General features: G+C 35.9%; 5 protein-coding genes across 5 annotated transcripts; 4 read left to right on the top strand and 1 right to left on the bottom strand.

Annotated features, from left to right (window-relative positions):
* Positions 1-143: 143 nt before the first annotated feature.
* On the top strand, positions 144-4,113 carry LOC106128575 (uncharacterized). Its single transcript, XM_013327027.1, has 4 exons — positions 144-313; positions 518-633; positions 821-3,081; positions 3,169-4,113. The coding sequence occupies exons 2-4, from the start codon at positions 546-548 to the stop codon at positions 3,988-3,990; spliced, it is 3,171 nt and encodes a 1,056-aa protein (XP_013182481.1). The 5' UTR covers positions 144-313; positions 518-545; the 3' UTR covers positions 3,991-4,113.
* A 329-nt stretch (positions 4,114-4,442) lies between these two features.
* On the top strand, positions 4,443-8,650 carry LOC106128536 (myeloid differentiation primary response protein MyD88). Its single transcript, XM_013326970.1, has 6 exons — positions 4,443-4,689; positions 5,503-5,720; positions 5,990-6,171; positions 6,440-6,605; positions 6,943-7,105; positions 7,406-8,650. The coding sequence occupies exons 1-6, from the start codon at positions 4,562-4,564 to the stop codon at positions 7,725-7,727; spliced, it is 1,179 nt and encodes a 392-aa protein (XP_013182424.1). The 5' UTR covers positions 4,443-4,561; the 3' UTR covers positions 7,728-8,650.
* Positions 8,651-9,549: 899 nt separating this feature from the next.
* Elp2 (elongator complex protein 2) lies at positions 9,550-14,319 on the top strand. The gene is made up of 12 exons (XM_013326969.1): positions 9,550-9,779; positions 9,999-10,290; positions 10,580-10,789; positions 11,124-11,345; positions 11,478-11,713; positions 11,851-12,001; positions 12,163-12,360; positions 12,497-12,619; positions 12,890-13,055; positions 13,367-13,631; positions 13,866-14,092; positions 14,170-14,319. Exons 1-12 carry the CDS (start codon positions 9,654-9,656, stop codon positions 14,306-14,308), a joined length of 2,355 nt encoding a protein of 784 aa, XP_013182423.1. The 5' UTR covers positions 9,550-9,653; the 3' UTR covers positions 14,309-14,319.
* Positions 14,320-14,500: 181 nt separating this feature from the next.
* Positions 14,501-17,535, top strand: Rtel1 (Regulator of telomere elongation helicase 1). Its single transcript, XM_013326517.1, has one exon. The coding sequence runs from the start codon at positions 14,611-14,613 to the stop codon at positions 17,533-17,535; it is 2,925 nt and encodes a 974-aa protein (XP_013181971.1). The 5' UTR covers positions 14,501-14,610.
* Positions 17,536-17,622: 87 nt separating this feature from the next.
* On the bottom strand, positions 17,623-18,382 carry mRpL21 (mitochondrial ribosomal protein L21). Its single transcript, XM_013326588.1, has 2 exons — positions 18,221-18,382; positions 17,623-18,149 (listed from the first exon to the last, which is right to left on the bottom strand). Exons 1-2 carry the CDS (start codon positions 18,276-18,278, stop codon positions 17,677-17,679), a joined length of 531 nt encoding a protein of 176 aa, XP_013182042.1. The 5' UTR covers positions 18,279-18,382; the 3' UTR covers positions 17,623-17,676.
* Positions 18,383-25,504: the final 7,122 nt, after the last annotated feature.

Genomic DNA, 25,504 nt, shown 5'->3' with positions numbered 1-25,504 from the left:
TTTATTTAATTACCTAGACAAGCTTTTTACAGTTACAACGAATCGTACATGGGATTGTAATTAAAAATTAATTCAAGATTTTTTATGCACTGTCCAAAAATAAATTTGGATTCTAATAAAAAAAAGGAAAACAACTTTAACGTCAACATGACTAAAGAAATTTTTTTAATCAATTTAAAATTCAAACATTTTTTATAAAGTAATCATAAGTGAAAGAATTTGGTCAAGAATTATAATTTTACCCAAAAAAAATGTTGAAATTGTTGTATTCAGTCTACCCTCGATCACTCGGAATCGTCGTGTAAATACAAAGGTAATGTTATGTTGAGTATATCCAAGTCCATACACAGGGTTGCCTTACCTACATACATATGAAACATACTAAATAATTTTATAGGTCGTTTTTATACGAAATTATGTTAAGAGATAAGAGATAGACGAAATTTTACTAGTGTAAGTACCATAAGTCTATTTCCCTACTACAGCCCCGCTTAACATAAGGCGGATCGTTTTTCAGTCGCAGAGCAGACTGCTTATATGCGGTGATGACTCTCCGTACGCCGCGGCGCCGCATCTCGCCCCGCACGAGGCGCCGCTACCGCGCCATCAAGGACTTCCTAAGGCGAGCTCTCGGTTGGTTCACTACACACTTTTTCCCAAGGTTTTCACCGGCTTTATAAAATCTTTATGCGATATAAAACTAACTCTACAGAATTGTTGGGCTAGTACATGCAAAAAGGATTCGAATTAGTTTTTGATATTATCGCATTTGTGTTGTGAAAGCTATAGCTATTTATGCGTTACTATTTAAATGTTTCAGGCACCGCATCGCAAGAAACAAAAACTAACTCGAATGTAACAATAAACGCGTCTAATTTAAAACCGAAGATTTCAGTTGAGCAGCAAGTGGCACAGGTGAAAGGGCGTAGCAGCCACCTGCCTCCCGCCGCGCCCCCATCCCCTTACGCGATAGACGACGGTGCTCAGTGTCGACATCTATTGTGTACCAATCAAAATGAACAAATTAAAACAAGTCTAGAAAAATTCAAAATCAACCACAATGAAACAAAAGTATTGTACAAGACTTCGGAAAATCAGTATAAAAATTTTATAGAAAGTGACGTTACAAGTAAGGTATCTGATACGTTCAACTTAGATGTCAAGTTACAAAAAGAGATAAACAAAATAGCGTCAAAGGCCGAAGGAATAGCTACAAAAAGTAAACATGTAGCAAAAAGACATGATATCAAATTAGATGCGATAAACAAAATCGATTCCAATTTAGTTAACCGGAAAAAGCCGTTGAGTTACTCGTCTACCAGCCACCGTTCATCCGTCGACCTCGTGAAAGCCGATGATGCGAGGTGTCACGAAAAACGGCGCGCTAAACTGAATTATACGAATCCAATTATACTTAAAGATTCACACAAATACAAGGAAGATGATCGTAAAAATAATATCGAGTATCTTGTTAGAAAATATGAGGAAAGAATGAAAAGGAAAAAATATAAGCAACCAAAAAAAGAAATCGATAAGGATTTTATAGAAGATATAATAAGACGGCAGTACAAGCCCGTCAACATGTTCAGCAAGAGGGAGTCGGGTTGGAGCCAGCTGTCGGCGCCGCTATGCCGCGACCAGGAATTTTCCGTCGATGACGACATCCAGGAGGGCAGTGAACTGTGCTCTTGCTGCTATGACAAGCCCGGCTTTCGGAACGGAATGAGGAGCGCCCCGAGTTACAGCGACGTCAGAAGCATCTGCGATACCAGGCTGTACAGCTCTAAACGTTATCCGCGCAACAGACAGAGCAGGAAACATCAAGAGTATTACAACGATTCTCTGTATGATATGATACCGGTGAAGGAGAAATCTAGTCCTAAATCGAGGAAAAAGTTCGCCGAATACAATATGATTCCATACGAGCACTACAAGGAGGTGCCGCCGTCTCCGACCTCCCAGCGGCCTCGCCTCAACCTCACCGCGCAACGCCACGACCGTTGCGACGACTATGGCCCCCGCGCCGCGCGCCCTCACACCAGAACCTCCGTACACAAAGCCAAAGTACAAACGGTCGATAAAAACATACAGAATGACGATTTAACCAATTTTATTCATTTGAGAAAAGACAAAGATTTGTCGCAAGCTTCTACGAAGCCAGAGACGCGAAGTTTTGAATCCGATGATGAATTGAACACTTCTGTGCCGTGTCAATCAGTGGATCAAAATCGGCCCAACGTATCCGTTCACAATTTATTGATCAACAAAACACAAGAAACCGGGGTCGCTGTAGATAATACGGATAAGGCTCTTTACGAAATAAAAGATATTCTACAAAATTTTCTCGAGGAAATGAAAAAAGAGACGATGCATAGTGATAAATCGGAAACATCTGAGAAATATTCAACAAAAGCTAAACACGAGGAAGAAAAAACGAACGTTTCTGTGTTACCAAACACTTCAGAAATGTCTCATAATACTACAAATCCACCAAAACCTTACATACCTACATTTCCAAATCCTTGTTGCTATCCAATAGTACCGATTTGCCCCATCGGCTGCGTGCAAAATGGTTTCGTGATACCTGCTCAAAGTCACACGTGCTCGGTGTGCACCAACCATCTTAAGGAATCGTCAGCGCTCAGCAAGGACGCCACGTTCAGTGCCGACACGCGTGAAACACAAGACAAGGGTCCGCATGATGAGACTCAGCAGCTTATTAAGGAAATATATAATTATGTGAAACAAACTCCCCAGCCAAAAACTAATGCAGAATATCGTGACGTAAGCATTGACAACACAAACGTTGCGGAAAAGACTCCGCACTTAAGTAAATTATTAACCTCCAGAAGTGCGGGTAATAGTTCTAATCCTTCCGCTCACGACGCTAAAGTCGGCACATCTCAGATGAAATGCTATTCCAAAAGTTGCGAGGCTTTCGGGTCAAAGGAAACCGAGGACAGTGTGTACAGTAACGCCAGTTACTCCGACACTATCCTGGAAAAGCTTAGCCTCGAGGCGGCCGCCACTCAACCGGACTCCGATTTCGATTTCAGCAGCATTCTAAATCTTGAAGTCAAGGTAAATATTTATCAATATCATAATGAAATAATTTATAAATAAATATATTTCAGATTACTAAAATTTATAATTAATTGTTAATTACAGCCTAGGAAAAAAAAGTTGGCAAAAGTCTTACAATCTTTTGGGAATTTACTGAAAAAGAGAAAAAAGGAAGTTATACAAGAATTAAGTGAGAGTGAAAGCACAGTGGAAGTGGACGTGAAACCGAAGTCACCTTATAGACAGCACGTGACAAACTATATGATGCACAAAGAGGAGTATTATCATCCGCCCCCTATTCCTCCTAACTACCATTATCATACATCGCCGGAGCATTCCTACCGAGCGCCTGTCGGTATGGAGTCTAGACTCACGTATTTAGCCTCACCTTATGCGTCAGCAGTTCATGAACAGGGGTTGCGCCATGGCTCCTATCCCATGACATCTTCGTATTCTACTTCAATGGAACATCGCTATAATCAAGTACCTTCACAAGTACCTCCTCAAGTGCCACTATGTCTAAAAGAAATAGAAGTTAAAAGTATCGGTACACAAAGTGAAAAAAAATCCTTTATGAAAATCTTAAAAAGCAGATTAGCCGTGCCAAAGCACATAGCCGATCACGATCCGATAGAGGAGGCGCATAAGAATGTAAGCGGAATTACTAAGAGGCCCGGCTTCGTGAATTGGAAAAATTTAAATCAAAAGCCCCTGCAGCCGAGAAACGCAAACGTGGGAATATCTGTAAAACATACACGAGATGAATTAAGAAAAACTGACATGACTATCAGAAACACTTTGATAAAGAGATTTTTCTATAAGCGCAATCCGTTTTCCCCACAAAATCCTCTTTTACAGACGTTATTGGGCAAAGATAAACCTATGGAGGAACCGCGGAACCTTCTTCGAACGAAAATGATACTTTAATTATAATTCGTAGGTATGGTCTTTGTTTAGTGAAATGTTAAATTTTGGTCCACTGTTTGTGAGGTGTAAACGAGTGGAATAAGATTTGTTTGTAATAAACTTTAGTATATGGTTGGAAAATTATTTCTATATCTTTTATTCCATAAGTTTAATCTGCGTAGAGATATTCATGTATATTATATTGTTTCCGAGATTATCTTAATTAAAAACAAAAACAATATTCTTATACATAAGAACATAACAGTTTTAATTTTGATAACTTCATAGGGTGCCTTTAGCTATGGTTCGTTTCCAAATAAAACTATTATGCAGTATGAAAAGTTGTACAGTTTACCGAAATCATCGATCGTCGGGACAGCCAATATGATGTCCTTTAGCCATTTAGCCAACTTCAGCGTTTTATTATCTGCAACCATAGAGTAAGAAAAGTGTACGACTTTTGACATCATTTCACAGTTTGACAGCACTATAATATAAACGTCATACGTTTATGGTGATTCTAAGAATTAAAATGAAACGAATCGTAAATATAACAAAAATATTATTGAACTAGCCGCAAAACGTTTTCAAAATGGATCAAGACACAAATCTATATGATATTCCTCTTTCTTGGCTTACAAACGAATCTCGAAATCTGTTATCAAACTTATTAAACTCAACAAAAGTACTGCCTAGTGACGGACCAGAGAAATTACCAAGGTATTTTTAAAATAGATTGCTATCATTGTCGTACTAATTGATTCTTTCTTTGGATAACATTGAAGTTTTATTATTTTCATTACGTGCGTTACATTTGTAATCAACCCATAATTTTCAAATATTTGTGACGCTTCGAAAATTGTTTTTGTTTTACACAGCAGAATGTGTGCTGTTCAGGGTTAGTCCATTATCCCTGTCATACAACCCCTAGGGGTAATAGATGTATGCCCTCTGTGAAATTTCTAAAACCCTTTGTATATTTGTTCAATCACACCAGCAACAATAATTATTAAGTCCATATGCAAACTGAGCCTTAGATGTCCTGCTTATGTTAGTCATGTAAAAAAAAATCTTTTAATATTATTGTTAATTTGTTTATAAGATTCTTCTATATCAAGATAGTTAATTTATATAGAAAAAATATGTAAACATTTATTTCTGATAGTACCCATGACAATGAGTTGATTAAAATTCACGGTGGATAGCTTTACACAAAGTGTCACATTTTATCAGACACTTTCCTTATGTTGTTTATATACTAAGTTTTTATAATCAATATAATACATTCATATTGTCTGTTATAAAAGAAGTTGTGGAGATTGGGGAAAGGAGTTGTGCAACACCTAGCACATTTTTTCTTTAAATTTTGGAAATATTTTTAAGTAAATTGCTGCTTAATCTGATTATAAGACAAACTTTAAGCACTCATTTGTTGTGTTGTCAGAATAAACATGAGATGGCATGATGTTTGAAGAATGCATAGTTAATTCATAATTTATTTCTAAAATCTAAGAAATCCTTTTAATATTATAGGTATTGGCGGGGTCTGGCATCATTGGCCAACATATCAGCAGAAGTTGCCGCAAATGTTGAATTGCAGTCGGACAGAACTGCCAAAGTTTTAGAAATATGGATGAGTGATAATCCAAAAACGGCCTATGTTGGTTTCCTCCTTGAGTACTTGCAACGCCTCGACAGATATGATGTGTTTGATGATTGTATAGAATTACTCAGACATGGAAGACTTATAGGTAACATAAATAATATTATTTATAATAAAAAATCACTAATTAACTTAAGATGGATAACATCTGAAAATAATAAGTATATTGCTTTGAAGAACTACTCAAATCAATTCTCTTTTGTTTTAATTGTTCCTTTAAAAGTATAAGGAGTAATATAATTTTTGAAGGTCTAAATAATGTTTTTTGCTACGTGTAGAAAATTAAGAGTTTTATATTTATGTTCTGTTTTATTGTCTACACAAGGATCATTGACATTGTGCATGGTTTGTCCACAGGAAGACCAAATGACAATCCTCTGAGGCTATCAATGGAGGTGCCAGATGATGACAGTCTTATTACATATGAAGACAGAATGTACGGAGAGCCACAATACTACCATGCATATGTTGTGTATGCACAAGAGGATAAGGATTTCGTAGATCATCTACTGGCTCGAATGAGAGCACAAGGATTCCGGGTAAATTAACGCTTTTTAATTTCACAATTTTTTTTCCCTGTTTACAGAATGGAGAACTTATGTTTATTTTCTATCTCCCCTTGAAATCTCATCGTCATTTCCATGTTTGTATTCCTGTGAACATCTATGACATTGCACTTCTAAGGATTCAAGTTCCAAAATATGAACTTGATTTGATAGGTTATGTTAGTCATTAAAAACTTACAATTAATAAAAGTATACAATAAAATAAATCTTAAATTGCAATTAAAACTTGTAATGTTAATAGCTATGCACAGAAGAGGATCTGTTGCCGGGGCACTCGACGCAGTACGCGCCGGTATCTCGGCTCATATCGGAGCGCTGCCAGCGAATCATTCTCGTCTACTCCCCAGACTTCCTCAAGTGTAACGCAAACAGCTACTACACAAACTATGCACAAGCCGTTGCTATTGGTAAGAATGTTTGTTAGTTGTAAATACAGATTACTTATATAGATTACAAGTTCATTTATTTGACCTTCAGATTGTGAAGGAAAAGATCGTGACGTGACGTTCAAAAATTCATGTCAAGTCATCCATACTGGCCCAGTGCAGGTTGCAAAGCCGTCACCCTTAACGTGGGGTAGCTTCGAGCCCCTTTCGAGTTCTCGTTATTATAATTTTCGCACTATATATTGTTAAAATATACAAATACTGTTTACCAACAATTTGTTATAATACCTATTTGGCGACAACCGTACACTTGATGGAGATGCCATCTCCAGTTGCATGTACATTTTGAATGTTGTAGAGCGGAAGCAGCTGAAGATAATCCCCCTGGTGTATCGGCCATGCCAGCTGCCCATGCAGCTCACCTACTACCACAAGCTGTACTACCCCTCCCAGCACCTCAAACCGCCATACGATTTTTGGCAACGCCTCAGCGACACCCTTAAGATCACTAATATACCAAGGTATATATACACTTTCTATATCAAAGTAGCTTTTAATCTGCATGAACATACGCTGTATTGAATAGGTATGTAATGAACTTACGCATACCGTCTTTCAACCACTTCATCACCTAACATCAGGTGGGATCATATTCAAGCGGTGGCTTAAAATAAAAAAAATATGACGTCTTAAAAAGTTTGTTCAATCTCTGTTAACAGCTCTATTGCAAATAGGTTATTATATTGCCTTTTTGCTGAATGTAAAATCCTAAATGTATTAGAAGGGAAAACAAAATTAAACAATTTTTTATTTTATTTTAGATTAAACAGTACCGGATCAAACCACGCAGTCGCTATCAGAGAGGTGACAACAAACAATAATACATTTGAATCACGAAACATTGCGAATGGCTTTACTGCAAATAAAACGGCCTTTCTACAGTTACCGAGTATTCCGTCTATAAAAAGTATATCCATGTCGGGTCTGGACAGCTGTGACAAGATCACACTTGATGATAACAAATCCTTGGGCAATGTCAGCCAGTTGAGCGAAGGAAAACAGAAGAAACCAAACAAAATAAAGAGCTTCATAAACAGTTTGAAGAAGAAACCGAAAAAATCTTTAGCCGTTATGAACAGCTAAAAATTCAAACTACAACAAAAGAGAAAAAACCTTTTTAATATTTTTTTTACGCAAGGGTAGAATATTACATAGTGCAGTACTCAGCCCAAAGTCACGTTTGATTAGTGATATTCGTAGATTCATACATTTTTGCCTTTTTCATTAACAATATTGTTAATTGAATGTTACTTTGTTTTTAAACTTTTCTATGTTGATTTTGTTCATTCAAACACGTAGTGTTGCAATGAATTTTATTCTGACCTCGTGGAAAAATCCGAGACAATGCATTTGCATTTTGCTGAAGTTTTATACATTCTTATAAGGGAACAGATATAAGTAGTGTTAGTACTTTTTGAACAATTTTTTATTTGACCAATGAAAATATACACAGTAAGTAGAAAGTTTAGAATTGACTGCAATTTTAATTAGTATTCATTTTTAATATTTTATTTCAAAAGTTATGAAGTTGTGAAGTTTAAAAAATGCTAGACTTCATAAATTTTTGAAGACATCTTTAAAAAAATTATATTCAATCTTGGATGTAAGAACTCTTTACAGCCGAAAATAAACGAAAAATTAAAAAAAAAACTAGGTTAAATAATTATAGAGGATATACATTTTACATAAAAAATTACCTAATTTGTAATTTGCTACCTTTAACTAAATATAAGAGTTTATCCAAGAATAAGTTTATATGTTGTACAGCTATTTTCAAATTAGCTTGATACGGTGCTGTAAGCAGCAATTGTATGGTATGGCAACACTAAAATACTCAAAGCTTATTAATCTTTCGACTTCATTATATTTTTTATGAAATATATAGCTGTAACTAAACATTATGTTGTAATTTTAAATGTATCAATTGTATACGCAAATAAAATTGGTATTTCTTTAAAAAAATAACTTTGATCTATTTTTTAGATGTAGACATTTTGTCGAGTTGTTTAGGATTTTTATAATAATTGATAGCTTTTAAAAATGTTAAAATCGACACATACATATTATGACAGGGTGTATAAATTGATAGTGTAGTTTTGAGTTTTCATACTTTTATCGTTGTGCCTTTAAAATTGGTATAATTTTAGGATTTTTGTAGATACATAATTGTAGCGTATGTAATATTATAATGATTTGACGCTGTTTCTGTGGCTGAATATTGGCAGGAATTATCTGATTTCAACTTGGTGCTTCCACAGTATTTTGTACAAATACAAATGTTATACAATATAAAATATTGTTTATTGTAAGCGTTATGTTATATTCATCCAGTTTATGATTAGTTATACATTTTAAATACATAGTTTTAAAAAGGTTTGATTCTTTTATTTTTACATATATAAAAGTTGTTTTGCTGTGTCTGATGATTAAAGCGCATTTAGCATAATTGAACTTGATTTTGCGTTTACACGATAAAATGGAAAGAAAGAGAAAGCTATAGAAAAAAGACTAAATAGGTGGCGCGAGTGTCAAGAGTCCACCCATTCTATCAGTTTTTACGTTATTCTCGCTATATTTTTAAAATAATTATAAATAAGTTCCTTAGGGGGCGACCATAAATTACGTGAGGTATTTGCGAGGGGGAGGGGGTTGAATAAAATCTCATGATATCTCACCAGAGGCGGGGGAGGGGCAGAAAATTAAAAAAAAACCTCATGTAATTTTTGGACGCCTCGGTATAGACGGTGCCGGGTTTAAAAAAATGGTGAATCAAGAAATATATGTTCGCTAAATGGTTGATATGCCGTGTGCTTAAAAAGACTTCTTTATGGGTGACTATTTAATGAAGGATTCTATTTCTTCCTTCGGAAAAACGGAAAAAAACGTTATAATAATGTCACTGTCAAATGTCAAAGCATCTGTCACGAAACATGTCAATATAACCTTAAAGTTTTTACAAAGCAAAAATAGAACTTCCAATCAGCATTGTTTTTATTAAAATCGTCCGATATGAAAGTTAACATCGAACAGATTTACACATCGGTTGCATGTAATCGTATTCCAGAAATAGCCGACTGGAATAATGGCGGTATTGTTTGTTTCGGAGCTACAAACGCTGTAGTTGTTTACGATACGGTATGTTATTATTGCAATTATTTTATTGCTGTAATAGTTGCCTCCTAAATAATACAAAACTTCTGGTTGAGCTTATCCTGTATATAATTTTCCATGTTATAATTTTTTAATAACATGCTTTTGATTTGATTTGATTATAGTAGTATGTTATTAAATAAAAGCAAGACCAAAATATTACAACAAATTAACCGAAATTAAAATTTTCCTTTACATTTACAGGAACATAAAGGAAAAAATCCATTAAAAGTTTTCAGTTACCACAAATCTAAAGTGAACTCAGTGAAATGGATATATAAGGAAAATGGCACTTGTACCGAGTTTGTGTCTTGTTCAGCGGATAAAACTGCTGCAATATGGAGCCTAGTGGATGGTGTCTGGTGGGTAACAAGTTCACTGGTTGGCCACACAGATGGCATTACTTGCATCCACAGCATTTACACAAATGGAGAGGATCTGGTTGTGTACACTGGTTCAATAGATTCCACTGTAAAAGTGTGGGAGCGCTCTAATGGTAAGTTATAATAAAATTTACATTATACAATAATATTGATTTTAAACATATTTAGTTAATATATTGGCCTAAGAAAAGTTTATTCCCTTTAAACTAATTCTAATCTTAGACATAGTTTATTTCAGACATAACATGTGTGAACAAATGTGCTTTCATTTTTATTTTACGTAAAGTTACTGCTATATATGAAATAAACTATTAGTTTATTACTATATAATAAAAATAGTCAATTTCATGATAGTATCCAAACAAATTTATGACATATGTTTATGACACGAAATATTTTCAGGTGTGGTGTCCTTAAAACAAACAATAAATTTAAATTCGGGTTTATGTTTGACCCTGTATGCACACAATCTGCCAGCAGTCAATCAGCCGGTTCTGTTCTGTGCACTGGATGACCACAAGATACACATATTTGCTGGAGAGGAATATCATAGAGTGCATGTGCTGGTGGGACATGAGGATTGGGTCCGAGGACTTGATGTGTTAGATGTTGGTAAGTTAAGAATAATATATTTTTTTTATAAAACATGCAATATAATTTCAACTTTAGTATAACAAGGAACTAAACACTTTTGTTATGAAAAAACTTTTTGTTGATCCTAAGTCAACATAACCTGATTAATATATGAATTTGAATTGTCAGTGTTTTAGTTTGTTTTGTTTGTTTTTGTTACTAATGACTGACTAAAGTTTTGCAAACACATCTTTGTTCCCTTTATTTTAAAGAGAAGGAATGTTAGAATTATTTTGTTGGTGGTTATCAAAATATGTTTTAAAGTCATTCTCAGGAAATGATTATGTTAAGAATTCAAATTAATTTATTCCAGATGAGAACTCAGTGCTACTGGCATCTGCATCACAAGATACATATATCCGTTTGTGGCGGATCCATTTGCATACAGAAGTGGAGACCACAACAGAGATACGAGTGGAACAGAAACTCTTCCATGCTTACGGGAAAGATTGGTCTGTGAAGTTAGAAGCAGTACTGGCTGGACACGAAGGCTGGGTGTATGGAGTGCAGTGGCATCCAATGAGATATGACACAAGTATTTAATTTGATTATAAGAAAATTGATTTGGAGTTGATATGGTACCAATCATACATCTATCCATCAACAATTTCACACTTGATATTAGTAAGTTCACTTTACTATACTGTTTTAAATCATTAACTTTCAGAAAACAAAAGAAATGTCCCAGTTTACCGACTATTGTCATCATCTCTTGACAAAACTCTGATAATTTGGGAGCCGGAATCTACAGAGTTGGGAGAAGGGGCGTGGGTGGAGAGAGTCCGCGTGGGAGAGGTGGGGGGCAATGGGCTGGGTTTCTATGGCAGTCGTTTCGGACCCAATGGAAAATCCTTCCTTGGACATGGCTATAATGGATCTTTTCACATTTGGACATTGAATGAGGTAATAACTTTGGACTAGTTCTTTTTTTTTCTTGTATTTGAGTCACTAACTTTTTTTGACTTAATTTCAATAAGTATTATATGACATTGAAAGTTACATTATAAGCAAGCATTAGTGAATTCTTGCCGCATATTTAGGAGACAAGTCAGTGGGAACCCCAAGTGGTGTGCGGAGGTCACTTCGGCAGTGTGGAAGACGCGCGCTGGGAACCTGACCGCGGACGGTACCTACTCAGCGTCAGCGCAGACCAGACCACCAGATTGCATGCGCCTTGGACTATGTCTGATGGTAAAGAATCAAAAGTATCTTATTGCACAAATATTCTTTTATGTCCCAAATCAATGACTATTCACGAGTTGCCATTTTAAATAATGAAAACTATGTACAATAATATAAATAAAGTAATTAAATAACAGCTGTTATTTAATTATGTAATTACCAACTTGTAGATGTTGGTGTGGAGTGGCACGAGGTGGCGCGGCCGCAGGTGCACGGCTACGACCTGGCCTCCATAGCGCCCCTCACAGCCACCACATTCGCATCCGCTGCAGAGGAGAAAGTCATCCGGGTCTTCCAGGCACCTCACAACTTCCTACAAAACTTTCATAATATTGTCGGCGAAAAGTTGGTAGAGGAAGAAATAGGTGGTGAGTTTTATATTCTTACTAGAATTATTTTATGGCATTTATAAGCCGTTTTACCGCCAGTCACAACCGATGTTCAAAAACAATAAGTTTTTTAAAGAAACTTTTTTGACGATTTTTTATTTTTTTCCTATAACAGGTCCCGAAGGAGCGTCGGTGCCTTCCCTGGGTCTATCTAACAAGGCGGTGTTCAACGGTGAAGAAGGCGACACCGGGAACAAAGACGATAACGATGGTTACTTCGTTCCTGTACATTTGAACGGTAATTTAAAGCTGTTTCTTACGACGCTAATTGCCAACTTAAAGTAGAGGAGACTATGAAACTACCTAGCTAAACCTATATAGACATAGAAAATTATTTAAAAGAAAAAAAAATAACATGACAGCTACAGCACAAATCTTTTGACTTTCTTGACTTTGACAGAGGATCGTTAGTGAGCTGTCATAATTTAGTTTGACTTGGCCACCGGGTCAGTTAGGCATAGTGTATAAGCATTAGTCTAGCCTGTGAGTAATGTGAAGTGTACGTCAGCGCCCCCCAGCGAGGAGATGCTGATGCAGAACACGCTGTGGCCGGAGCGGCGCAAGCTGTACGGGCACGGGCACGAGGTGTTCGCGCTGGCCGCCGCGCCCGACGCCCGCCTGCTCGCCTCCGCTGCGCGCGCCAACGCCCAGGAACACGCCTCAGTGCTCATATGGTTTCAATTTATTTATGAGACATCAACAGTTTACTATACTATACTACTGAGAGTATCCGATCCATCATGCTGGCCCAGTGCGGGATGATTTCGTACATATCTCTGAATTTCCCCGCAGATGTGGGCAAGTTGCATCACGATATTTACTTTCACCGTAAGAAAATCAAATAAATACAAATTTTTCTCCTTTGTCCGATAAAGGTAACCAACTAATCGGCTTTTAACTCATTGTCTATGGCCAGCGTTTACTACGATATTTTTTGTACTGTAAAAATTACTTATATCTAACTTTATTTTTTGTTCAATTCTAGGGAAACAACGAACTGGCAACAAATACAGAAGCTGGTATCACATACGTTGACAGTAACTCAGCTAGCGTTCTCACCGGACAGTCAACAGCTGCTATCTGTGTCCCGGGACCGAAAGTGGACCTTATACCAAAGGCAACAAGGCATGGATACATTTGAGATGTCCGCGTGCACGGACAAGAGTAACGGCGTACATACCAGGATAATCTGGTGCTGCGCCTGGGCTAAGGATGGTCAGGTGTTTGCTACTGGATCTAGAGATGGCAAGGTAAGGCATTTAGTAAAGTATAAACTATTAAAAGTGGGATTAAATATACAAATATTACTATCATCATCAACCTGTCAGTCCACTGTTGGAAATAGACCTTCCCAGATGCCTCGGACAGTATGTGTTCATCCGCATGTAACTGTCACTGTAACTTAAAATTAACACGATTTAAGCTCTCTTTGAAAGGAATGTGATATTAAAATTATGTTAAACTTAAAACTTTAACTTTCTCAGGTTTGTGTTTGGCACAAAACGGACGAATTGACCTCCACATCATTGAAATACCACAGCCTTTGCGGCAAACCATTAGAACTGGCAAATACATCTGTGACGGCAATCGACTTTGCACCCTTCAATGTCGACACTAAGCGGATACTTGCTACTGGTTTCGAATCTGGTGTTATCAGGATATACAGCTTTTGTATCGACGGATGGTGCTTATTACAAGAATTGGATAATAGGTATAAATATCAGCGAATTAAATAATTCTGTGGCCATTGGAATAGCAATCTCATAAAAATCACGTTGTTTTTTCCAGTGCTGCTCATCACTTAACCGTTAAACGGCTTATGTTCAATCCAAAAATGTCGAAAAGTGAATCCAGCAAGAGGGCGCTACTAGCGAGCTGCGGAAGTGACAACTTTGTGAGAATACACGGTGTCACTATATCAATATAACAATAAATATATACTTTGTTAACATGTTTGTATTATTCCCTTGTAATATGATTAAGATTCGATAGTAGTTACTTATAAGATGCCATTCTGTAGTCAATGTGTGATTTTTGGACCACCACAAAAATATTTATGCTCTCTATGATCGCTGGTTGGCTGGTATAATAAAATTGCGGGAATTTTGACAGATGACACATGGCGAATGACGTTTTTTCTGTATAAAATTTCAAATATTTTTTATTTATTTTGAAATAAAGAGGCGCGAATGAAAGCATTGATTAAGGGGTACCAAATACGCTATAAAAATGCCTGAAGTAATGATATCTGGTATACCTGTTAGTTTTCCGTTCGAACCATATGAAGTGCAAAGAGCGTACATGGAAAAAGTGATTGAAAGTTTACAAAACAATACGAATGCTTTGCTGGAGTCACCGACTGGAACGGGAAAGACCCTGAGTTTGCTGTGTTCTTCACTGGCCTGGCTGTTAGTGAAAAAAGCGCAACTCCAAATGAATGCACAGGTTGGCAATTTCTCGGAGCACAGTGGTGGCGGATTTAGTGGTAATTTAAAAGAAAGTTTAAAGGCTAGTGGCAAATCTAAAGATAACACATCCTGGGGTATGCCAAAAATTATTTATTCGTCACGAACACATTCGCAGTTAACACAGGCGATGCAGGAATTAAAACGATCAAGTTACCGACATGTAAAAGCAGCCGTGTTGGGTTCGAGAGATCAAATGTGTATTCATCCAGAAGTTTCTAAAGAAACAAATAATATGAACAAAGTTCACATGTGTCAACTCAGAGTGAAAGCTAGGACCTGTTTCTTCTATAACAATGTTGAATCAAAGAAGGAAGACCGGTCAGTTAAAGGAGATGATATCTTAGACATTGAAGATTTAGTTAGTGTGGGCAAGAAGTTAAAATGTTGTCCTTATTATTTATCCAAAGAACTTAAACAAGATGCTGATATAATATTTATGCCATACAATTATATATTGGATCCAAAATCAAGAAAAGCTAATGGTGTCGAACTAATGAACAATATTGTAATTTTGGATGAAGCTCATAATGTTGAGAAAATGTGTGAAGAATCAGCTTCATTACAGATCCGCACAACCGATGTGGCTTTGTGTATTGATGAAATAACACATGTTATGAAGAGTTTTGTTGAGAACAATGAAGAAATGGATGCAACTCTTGACAATACTACACCTAAAGACTTTACTTGTGATGATCTGTGTATTTTGAAAGAAATGATGTTGGCATTAGAGAAAGCTATAGATGAGATAAGTGTAGGGAGTGAAGGTACCACATACCCTGGGAGTTTTATATTTGAGCTTCTATCTAAAGCTGAGATCAAAGATCACAACCAAATGACAGTCATCACTTTAATAGAAAACCTTATTCAATATCTGTCCACAGCCAATGCATCACCATTTCAACGTAAAGGTGTGGGCTTACAGAAAATTGTAGATTTGTTAAATGTTGTATACAGTGGTACCACACATGCCTACAAAGAGCGAGTGAAATTATGTTACAAAGTCCATATAAGCGTGGAGGATAAAAAGAACAAAAAGTCTGATAGCTGGGGTGCTTTAAAGACCACTAGTACTAAAACTAGCGAAAGAGTGCTTAGCTATTGGTGCTTCAGTCCTGGATTCGGAATGAAACAATTATTGGAACAAAATGTAAAAAGCATTATTTTAACTAGTGGAACTCTTGCTCCATTAAAACCTTTAATTTCTGAATTAGGAATACCCATAGGTGTTCTATTGGAGAATCCACATATTGTGAAATCTAATCAAATTTGTGTTAAGATCATTGGCCAAGGTCCAGATGGAACACCACTTAACTCAAACTATCAAAATAGAGACAATCCAAAATATATTTCATCTTTAGGTCGAACCATTTTAAGTTTCTGTCGTGTTGTACCTGACGGACTTTTAGTTTTCTTTCCATCTTATCCAATTATGTCCAAATGTCAAGAGATGTGGCAAAATGAAGGAATCTGGTCTGGTATCAACAACATTAAACCAATATTTGTTGAACCGCAACGAAAGGACACATTTAACGCTATTATTAACGATTTCTATAGCAAAATAAGTGATCCTAATACCAAAGGTGCTTGTTTTATGGCTGTTTGTAGAGGTAAGGTATCAGAAGGCTTAGATTTTGCAGATATGAATGGTAGGGCTGTTATAATAACAGGACTACCATTTCCTCCATTGAAAGACCCACGAATAATTCTAAAGAAAAAATACCTAGAAGAACTGAGAGTAAAAGACAAGGAATACCTATCGGGGGATGAATGGTATGCTTTAGAAGCAACAAGAGCTGTTAATCAAGCTATTGGTAGAGTTATACGACACAAAAATGATTATGGAGCAATATTACTTTGTGATGGTAGATTTAACAGTCCAAAGTTAAAAAATCAGCTGTCTGCTTGGCTCAGGGATTACATAAACTTATCAAATAAATTTGGAGAAACTGTCAGTGAGATTTGTAGATTTTTCAAGAATGCTGAAACATCTTTGCCAGCCCCAAGATTAAAACCACTGTTACCTTATGAGAGCAATGTGAACTACAAAGAAAGTATTGCAACATCTAGTGGTGCTTCATTCCCAGCGGCAAACACAAGAATTATCAATAAAAATCCCCAAAATAAATCCGTAAGTCAATATCCAAACTCTAATGAAGTGTATGCAGATTTTTCAATGGACTTTTATAAAAAAGCTCAAGCATCAAATTATCTAAATGAATTTAGACCGAAGGAAACTAAAGATCTTTTTAGCGCATTGGACTGCAGTAATGAATCTGTCAAAACTGAGATACAATCACTGGTGACAATACACAAAAGGAATGCTGAGGATGTTAGTCTAAATACTGGTGCTAAAAAGAAAAAGTTAAAAATCAAAGCATTTGGTTTTGAGGAGAACCTTACGAAAAGCAAAGAAATTAGTAATATAGAAAGGGTCGCTCCTGAATCTCTGATTGACTTTGTTAAAGAAATTAAAGTGCTTTTGGATGGGGAGAAATATAAAGAATTTCAAATGTCAATATCAGCATACAAGAAGGAAGAAAATTATACCAAATTATTGGATACATTGACGAGATTGCTTGAAAATAAAAAGCTATTTTATTTATTTAAGGGAATGAAAAGATTTCTAATAGAGGAACATAAGTTGGAATTTCAGAAATATTGTGATAGTGTTAAATTAGATAGGTGATATATGTAGTTTAATAAATTATTTCTTTTTAAAAAAACTAGATATGAAATCAATATATTAAATTAAATAATTTAATTAAATAAAAAGTATTTTTTTAATGATTTATTTGTTATCTACATTTAGTCTAAATCATAACAACATTCACTGTTCATTTTTAGGTCTTGCATTAATTTTATCAGCAATTTCAACAGAATTAATTCTCAGCATAGTCTGCTGAGCTCTTTGGAAGTTGATTCTCATGAACTGCTTCCTCCTCTTCTTTTTGAAGTGTACGCGAGTGTGTGAAAGTCCCTTGGAGACCACAGTAGCTGTGACTGTTACTAGGTCTGGTTGTACGAGTGGCCGACCAATCAATGAGAAATCTTTTGTTGCTGCTAAAAGTACTTTTTCTAATTTTATCTGATCACCAATGTTTGGCGGCCAGTATCCTTCTACTACGAGTAGATCGCCATCACTCACTCGCCATTGTTTACCCAGGAGATGTATAATAGCAAAGTTACGAGACGGTTTCTGTGCAATCATTCTGTTACATGTCTCTATCACTTCCTTCTGGGTATTAATAGATTGCTGCTGAGCAGGCACAACATTTGTGAGAAATCTAGATAAAATGCCTCCTGGAAAAGAATTGTGGTGTGTTATTTAAATGTGAATTATGAGACAAAAAAATTAGATTTATGTTGCTTACCATTACTTCCACTAAAAACGGTTGCTAGTCTTTGCAAGCCTGTTCTAATTAACGACATTTTAATGGAAAAGTAATCTAAGTTCTCTAATTATTCTTAATGCAACAGTACTTATAACATATCGGGTCTATTTATTTTAGGCAAAAACATAACCTCCACAAGTGACAGATGTCATTTAAGAATGACAGTTGACAGTGGGAGATAACGTTTCGTTTTAATCTTAACATTGTATAAAACATATTTATATTTATATTTTAATCCAAAGTTTTACCATTTAATTTAATTTTAATTGTTTAAAAATACATATATTTGTAGAATTGCATCAAATCAGTATTTGTTAAATATTGATTGTATATAAGCTTGCGCCTAAACGATTCCGCTTAATGTTAACGTTGAATGGCGATGTGGTTAATGATGACCTACGCCCTACGCTAACGAGTTTATTTTTAAGTTTTCGACATTAAATATAAAACAGCTTTCTGCCAGTGTTACTTTCTTATGACTTATACGGGGATGCTTTTACTGCTGCATCCATCTAATTTATTACTAATTAAAACGTCCTTTTCTCTCGCGTTAAATTTAAAAAGGGATGCTAGCTTTATAGCCAGCCGAGAATATTTTAGTAAAGTAATTCAACGGGGTAACAAAATTAATTTTAATTTTACATCTACTCACCATGAGAAGTAAATCTAAGTACACGACGCAGGAATCAGGTAAACTATGTTCTGGGTATTTTTTCATAAAATAAATAAGGTTTTGAATATATTGCAGTGACCGCAGTTCGCTACAGACAAGTACTTGGAGCAGCGCAGTGCGGTAAAAGCAGTGTTCGCATTGAAGCTAACATTAATTAACAAAGAGCCAACACTGCGTAAAAGTGCAGAGGCGGCTCAATGCGAGTGTGTGCATTAGTTAGCGCGGTACATTCAGCGACGTGATATGAAATTATTATTTGTCTGCCGCCAGCTGTACTTTTCTATCTATCTCTCGCTCGTTGCCGAGATTCTTTGTGCAAGTTTCAGCGGACTAAAGTTATAATATATTATGAGGTTGTGTTTAATCACTGAAACATTAAGTAGCCATATTAACTTTGTGTTCGTTCGCTCCTTTTTACTTTAGATACTCTACACTGATATTTCAATCTTAAACTAGGATCGGTGAAAATTTACCTCGCACAATGTATAGAAAAAATTACTTCATCTCAGATATATATATATATTATATAATGATCAAGCGATATTCTGATGCACATATACTAAATTAAGTATATAATATACTTGTGTATGTCTCGGAGCTTTGTTTGTGTCAAAGTGGCACTGCATTACTAAGACGTCTCGGTTAACAAACGACTGGGATTTAACCCTATTAAATATTATCAAAGGGATCGGAGCGAGACGATGCGCTACCTATACTTGAGGCCGTTAATTGGATGACCAATCTGAATACATTTGCCTGATAATTGATTCGGGGGCGGAGAGGTGTGTCCACTTGCATTGTATTTAGTTTCAGCTTTGATGCTTTGCGGTCACACTCAGTTGTAATCAATTACCGTTATGTGTTAACAAGAACATTTACCTGGTTACAGGACAGAGATAGACAGGATTTCCGCTTTGGATGTGTCAAAAATTTATTTACTATTTTATTGTGACAGTAAGCTCCACTAGTTTCCCCAAAAACTAAAATACATTAAAAATGTAAAATGAAATGAAGCAGAAGAAGGTAATAATGAAAAGGTAGTAATAATTTGAATTTATTAGGTAAGAAATTCGAATCACTTTAGAGAAATTTAAGCCGTCAAAGATAACTATGTGTTAGTCGTGATACGAAGTTTTTTTTCCGAATGAAAGCTTATAAAGACAAGGAGAAAATTTTATCTAAGTCTGAATCGTGGATACTTCATGAATAATGATAAAATTAGTTTTAGAAACAAAAAGTAAGTTGATGATCGAACAAGTGAAGTTTATTAAGAATAATATTTAGTACAATTTGTTGAGTATCAAATGAATAATAAATACAATTTCAGCAAACAGGTAATTAAATAAATTATGATCTTTAATATATATTACTCGTTTCTAAGAAATTTTATAATCACAATGAACATGCGATAAAACAAGAACATTTTCCATTTAACGTAATAACGAACGTTTTTCGTGGAAACGAGAATTTTTCTATTAATTAATTCTCTTTTATTACTTTTCGTTGTACAGTGCGTTTCATTTTGTGTTACGAAAATATGTAGCTGTTCGTAGCAGTATATAGCTACGTATTGTTACACGATTTTTTCAATGGTAGTTTTTAAAGGTTATCATTTTATGCGTTAAAATACGATAACAATCTTTTTTCTGGTCTTGTACGTAGCGATCGTAGCATTGCGCAGCGACGAGCTTAATTTGAAACGAATTAACGATGTCTTGATTATGGTGATATTTTAGTATAATATATTACGTTCTAATATTATTAACTACCAATTTTTGTACATATTCGTATAAATCCTTTGAGGGCAAACAGAAACGTCGCAATAGATTTATTAAATTAAAATTAAAAACAATGTGATCTAATTTATAACAGTGTGACGAATAAAGCTATATTAAAGTTAAAGAGATAAAAGCTGAGAACAGAACCGATGTTATAAAATTGTTATCAAAAAGAAATAAAGTTTTGCAGCTGTCAAGGTAGCTTACCTAAGCAACATCATCGAAATCCCGGTGCATCGTTTACCCGGCTGCGTGCTGCGCGCTCGGCTATGTCCGGCGCGAGTCGGGCGAGCGGAGGGCGCGTTACCTTGGCAACGGGGGGCACGCGTTGTCGCCGGCCGCAGCTGAAAATAAACACGAGAAAGAGCCTCGGGCCGGAGCGGGAGGCTCGCGCGGACTCCCTCAGGCCGAGCTCGTCACGTGACATCCGCCCAGAACTGTGCCACGTTTTTGTTTCAGGTACAGCGTCTTTTACAATATAATGATGCTACTTATTCATTTCTAATTAGAATTTTGTTGCTTCAGATGCATCATTTAAACAATTTTTTATTAGTTTTACAGTGGTCAAAATTAATAAAAAATATTTATTAAAGAATCTGGTATGTATATGATTTTATATTGCTTATATTATCGTTTAAATTTTTTATTCAAGTTTTGTGAAAAGTTGTGGCAGTTGGGTGTTTGTGCGAGACCGCTCGCCGGGCGCGGGGCTTACGGCGGGCCGAGCGCGGGGCGGGCGGCGGGTGCAGGGGGCGCGGACGGAGGGTCGTTGCGCGCGCACCGGTCGAGCGTCAGTCGCTGGGCGGCGCGGGCCGGCGCACGGTCGATAGCTGCCGCGGGCTCGGGCACGGCCATGTTGCGCGACGCGTGCACGCGCAAGCGGCCCCAACGCCTCGTGTGAGTGTTGTGCTGTGTGGACGCTCGCCCTCGCCGTCGCCGCAGCTGGCGCGGCGTCTTGTGCTTTTGGTTAGTATCCAAATTGCTGGGGAGGCTACCTAGCAATCGTCGGATTGGACTTACTCGACTTTAAGGTAAAAGCTCCTCGAACCGCCTAAGTGAGAAACTTTTCCCTGACTTTGGTTGGCGGCTGCGGGCAGGAGTCAGGCGGGAAGCAGGCGGAGGCCGCCACTGTTTGTGTACCCGCAGCTACGCCGGCACGTCGCACGTCGCATCAAAAATTATACATTCATTACTTACGAAAAAGTAGGTTAGTAACATCACGTGTTCATTCGCTCGTTCAAATTCATCTCTTGAAATGAATACCTGTGTTAGGGATGTTTAAATGAAATGTGCAGCAGGTCCGTGTCGAGGTTTGTAAAATGTTGCAGAAATAAAACGAAATATTTTAAAATTCTTTTTTTATTTTCAAAAGGTGGCGACGAGCTATGTAGCCTTGGTACGAGCGGTTCGTATGAATACAAACTTTTACCCTTTTAAATTGATTTCAACAAGCCCCGCGGGTGCTTACTTAGGCCAATAAGTATGTGCAGAGATCCATTGAAAGTTCATCTAAGCTGCACCAATCGAGGCTGAGCGCACACACCTCCGCGCTACATTTGATGAAATAGGAAATGAGATAAAGTTTCATTTGGCACTGAATGCTGGTCGGTCGCTTTATACAAGTTTGAGAGCTGTCGACTGGTTGACATGAAGGGCGCTTGATGAAAAGAATTAATTAAAATCTTTACTTTCACTCTCTTTTTGCTCTCTATATAATCTTACAAAAACTAATAACTTTTATCCAATTATTTAGCAATAAGATTAGAAAAACTTTTGAAAAAGGAATAAAAAAGACGTGCAGAATTGTATTAAAACTATATCGTTTTCCAACCGTTGGAACTCCAGTCTCTACTAAGCAGATATACAGAAATCTAACAACAGCGATCTCTCTGATAACGATTTTTTAACGAAATTATAAACCTTTCAACTGGCAAAATCCTCGTATAATTAACATTTACTATGTACAAATATGTTGACATCACAAGTACTTACTTACATACTCCAAAATATTGATTAATTTTTTTAAATAGTGGCAGTCTTTTAATTCTTACTTTTTCATACCTTTTTCTTTTATCGACTAAAATAAATCAGTTTTTATTAAATACAACCGGAGTCAACCAAGCAGTAACTATATTTGGTTGAGTAAGAGCGCAGTCTCAGAGTGGTTTGCATTAGATTTATGGACTCGATAAGTTATAGATGTGGCATGGAAACTGCGGAGTGCAGTGCATACGAGGATAAGATACTTAACATATCTGGCGGTTCATGCTGGCGGGTCTATTATCTTAAGGCAGCTCGCACTAATGTAAACTTTATAGAGTACTTTACAAAGTGCATTATTACTCGAACACTAGCCTTTACTTTGAACTATACCGTGTCAACAGAAAATTTCGTTACGAACTATTCTCTGGGTAAAGTGATGAGTATAAATAAAAGTTGTTCGCGTTTTGAGAAGTGTATGAGGGTAAAGTTAATTTCAAATTGTTCAAAATTGTATTTTTTTTTGTAAAGTAAACTTATCATGTGGTAAATTGATTCCCATAATAAGAATAACCGTGGATTTGTGAGGCCAAAATCCATTTGTAAAATAATATCTTATCTTTGTTTTGTCAAAGATGTAAAACTGGGACTGACGACATGTTTTATATGGAGATTTTGGTCTCAAAACCCCTGGTGAGTGTCGCAGCATTTTCTTATCAAATATTAAATTACAACACTTGTTCTGTTATTATGACAGATACAACTTAAGTCACGAGGAAATAAGAATACTTCGTAGAAAAATCCTCTACCCAAAGTCATAAAACCTCTTGTAAAATACTTTCCTCCCCTCTCGCCCGACCCCCGGCTCGCCGAGAGTCCCCCGGGAATCCCCGGCCAGGCTCCACTATGACAATAAACTCCACATTAAACTATGCCCCTTAATTACCGTAATAAAAACGTTTTTATAAACCGCTAATTTGTTTATTGTGCCGTTTAAACGTTGGATGTTAGGAAGTTTTTAAAATGTTCAAGGAAAGCTTCATAATTACACAACCATAAAAAATGGAAGTGTCGGCAAAAGATTTATTTAAATTTATCACGTTTAGAATAATATTAGTTTACAAATTAGTTTATTGAAATTCAAGTGAAATTCTATACTTGTAGTGAAAATAACTTATTTGATGAAAATGTTAATACGCGGCGTATTTAGCGTGAAATAACACTTATTTAGTACATAAAATGTAAAATTCTACGAAACTTATTTTATCTGTCTCTGTTTAACCTGTAAATGTATACAGTGAACACTCTAGAGGCTAACGATAAATTGAAATAGGAGTGAGCGCAGACTAAGTAGAGTATGTTATTTGCATTTTAAATTAACAAACAGCACGAATATAACGTTAATATGTGAATCGTATTACTTACCTGTGTTTTATATATGTTGTATGGTAAAATAAACTATTAAACAGATAAAACGTAGTTTATCAAAACAATCTCTTGTTTGTCTAAACTATGACTCTACTTAACTTTGAATTATCACCTAAAAATAAACTATGAAGCATGGATAGGTTAAGTAAAGGTAACAGAGATTATATAAATTGAAAAATCCCTGGATTACACTTTTTATTTATTAACTAACGTAAAAGATTAGTGTTACGCAAGCTATTGCAATGTGTAGAGATAGCTTGCTAAGTAAAGCTTCGATATAATAGATAAGTATATTAAATGATTTAATTAATTTTGATAAAGGAAGTATTATATAAACGGAAGTAGAATTAATGTATGTCATTAGAATTTCGGGGGCAGTTTCGGTTGGCGCAGCCGCATCGCCCCGAGATATGCCTTAAGAGCTTTCAGTCGTTACAGCCGTCCATCTGAAAAGCCTTAAGCACTACAACAGCGAATAAGCAGTAACTATCTATATGTGATGATGATGAAAACAATTGTGTGTGTGCTTTTGTTACTTTTAGAGAAATAAAGTAAAAGTCAAACTAATTATTTTATGGTTGAAATAAAATTTATCTCTTAGTTTTGTGAAGACACAAAAAAAAACACAATTTATTTATAAAAAAAAAATATTCCGCCATATTCCGAACGAAATAGCACAACTAAAAATGATTGTTTTATAATATTACTTATTCTTACACATAAATAATTAAATTGTTAAAAAGCTTTTTCAAAGAAAACATTGAATATAAGAATTCGACTTCATTAACAATTTAAATTAAAAAGTATTTTAAGCTTCGTTATTAAGTTCACTGTAATAATTTTGAATGCTACATATTTTATGTTGTATGTATTATAGTAAACTCGTTAATGAGGACGTTTCATTAATTGGTAATTATCAGACAAGATATTATGTTGTATCGTAGTACGAACAGAATGCGCTACGAGCCCTACACAGCTCGTAGCTCGTAGCATTTCTCACGGGTCAGAGGCTTACGTTAATTTACTTTTGTTGTAAATTGTAGTTATTATTGAATCTACAATTACTTAGAAAGGTAAATATATTTCTTCAATTATGTAACGTGAAATTGAAAATCACTATACAAATTTTTCAAAATTAGTCCAAAATCACATATTTATGTCAAAGAAAAGTAAATAATTTCGAAGTGTCTTGAAGTTTCATTTCACATATGATAAACATACATACATGTATGTATCGTGATTTGTCATAATACGACAAAAATGATTTGGATTGTAAGGTCCGCTCGAAGTTAGTCGGGTTATAAATAGGGCAGAGTCGTCGGCGAGGCCAGAGTAACGCCTCGCTCTATTTCCGGCGGCCGTGACGTCACAGCTGTGACGCAGCACCACTCCCGCCACTCGCAC

This window comes from Papilio xuthus, unplaced genomic scaffold (assembly GCF_000836235.2).
Source record: "Papilio xuthus unplaced genomic scaffold, Pxut_1.1 DF828780.1, whole genome shotgun sequence".
Lineage (NCBI taxonomy): Eukaryota > Metazoa > Arthropoda > Insecta > Lepidoptera > Papilionidae > Papilio > Papilio xuthus.
This window is presented reverse-complemented; position numbering and strand designations above follow the sequence as displayed.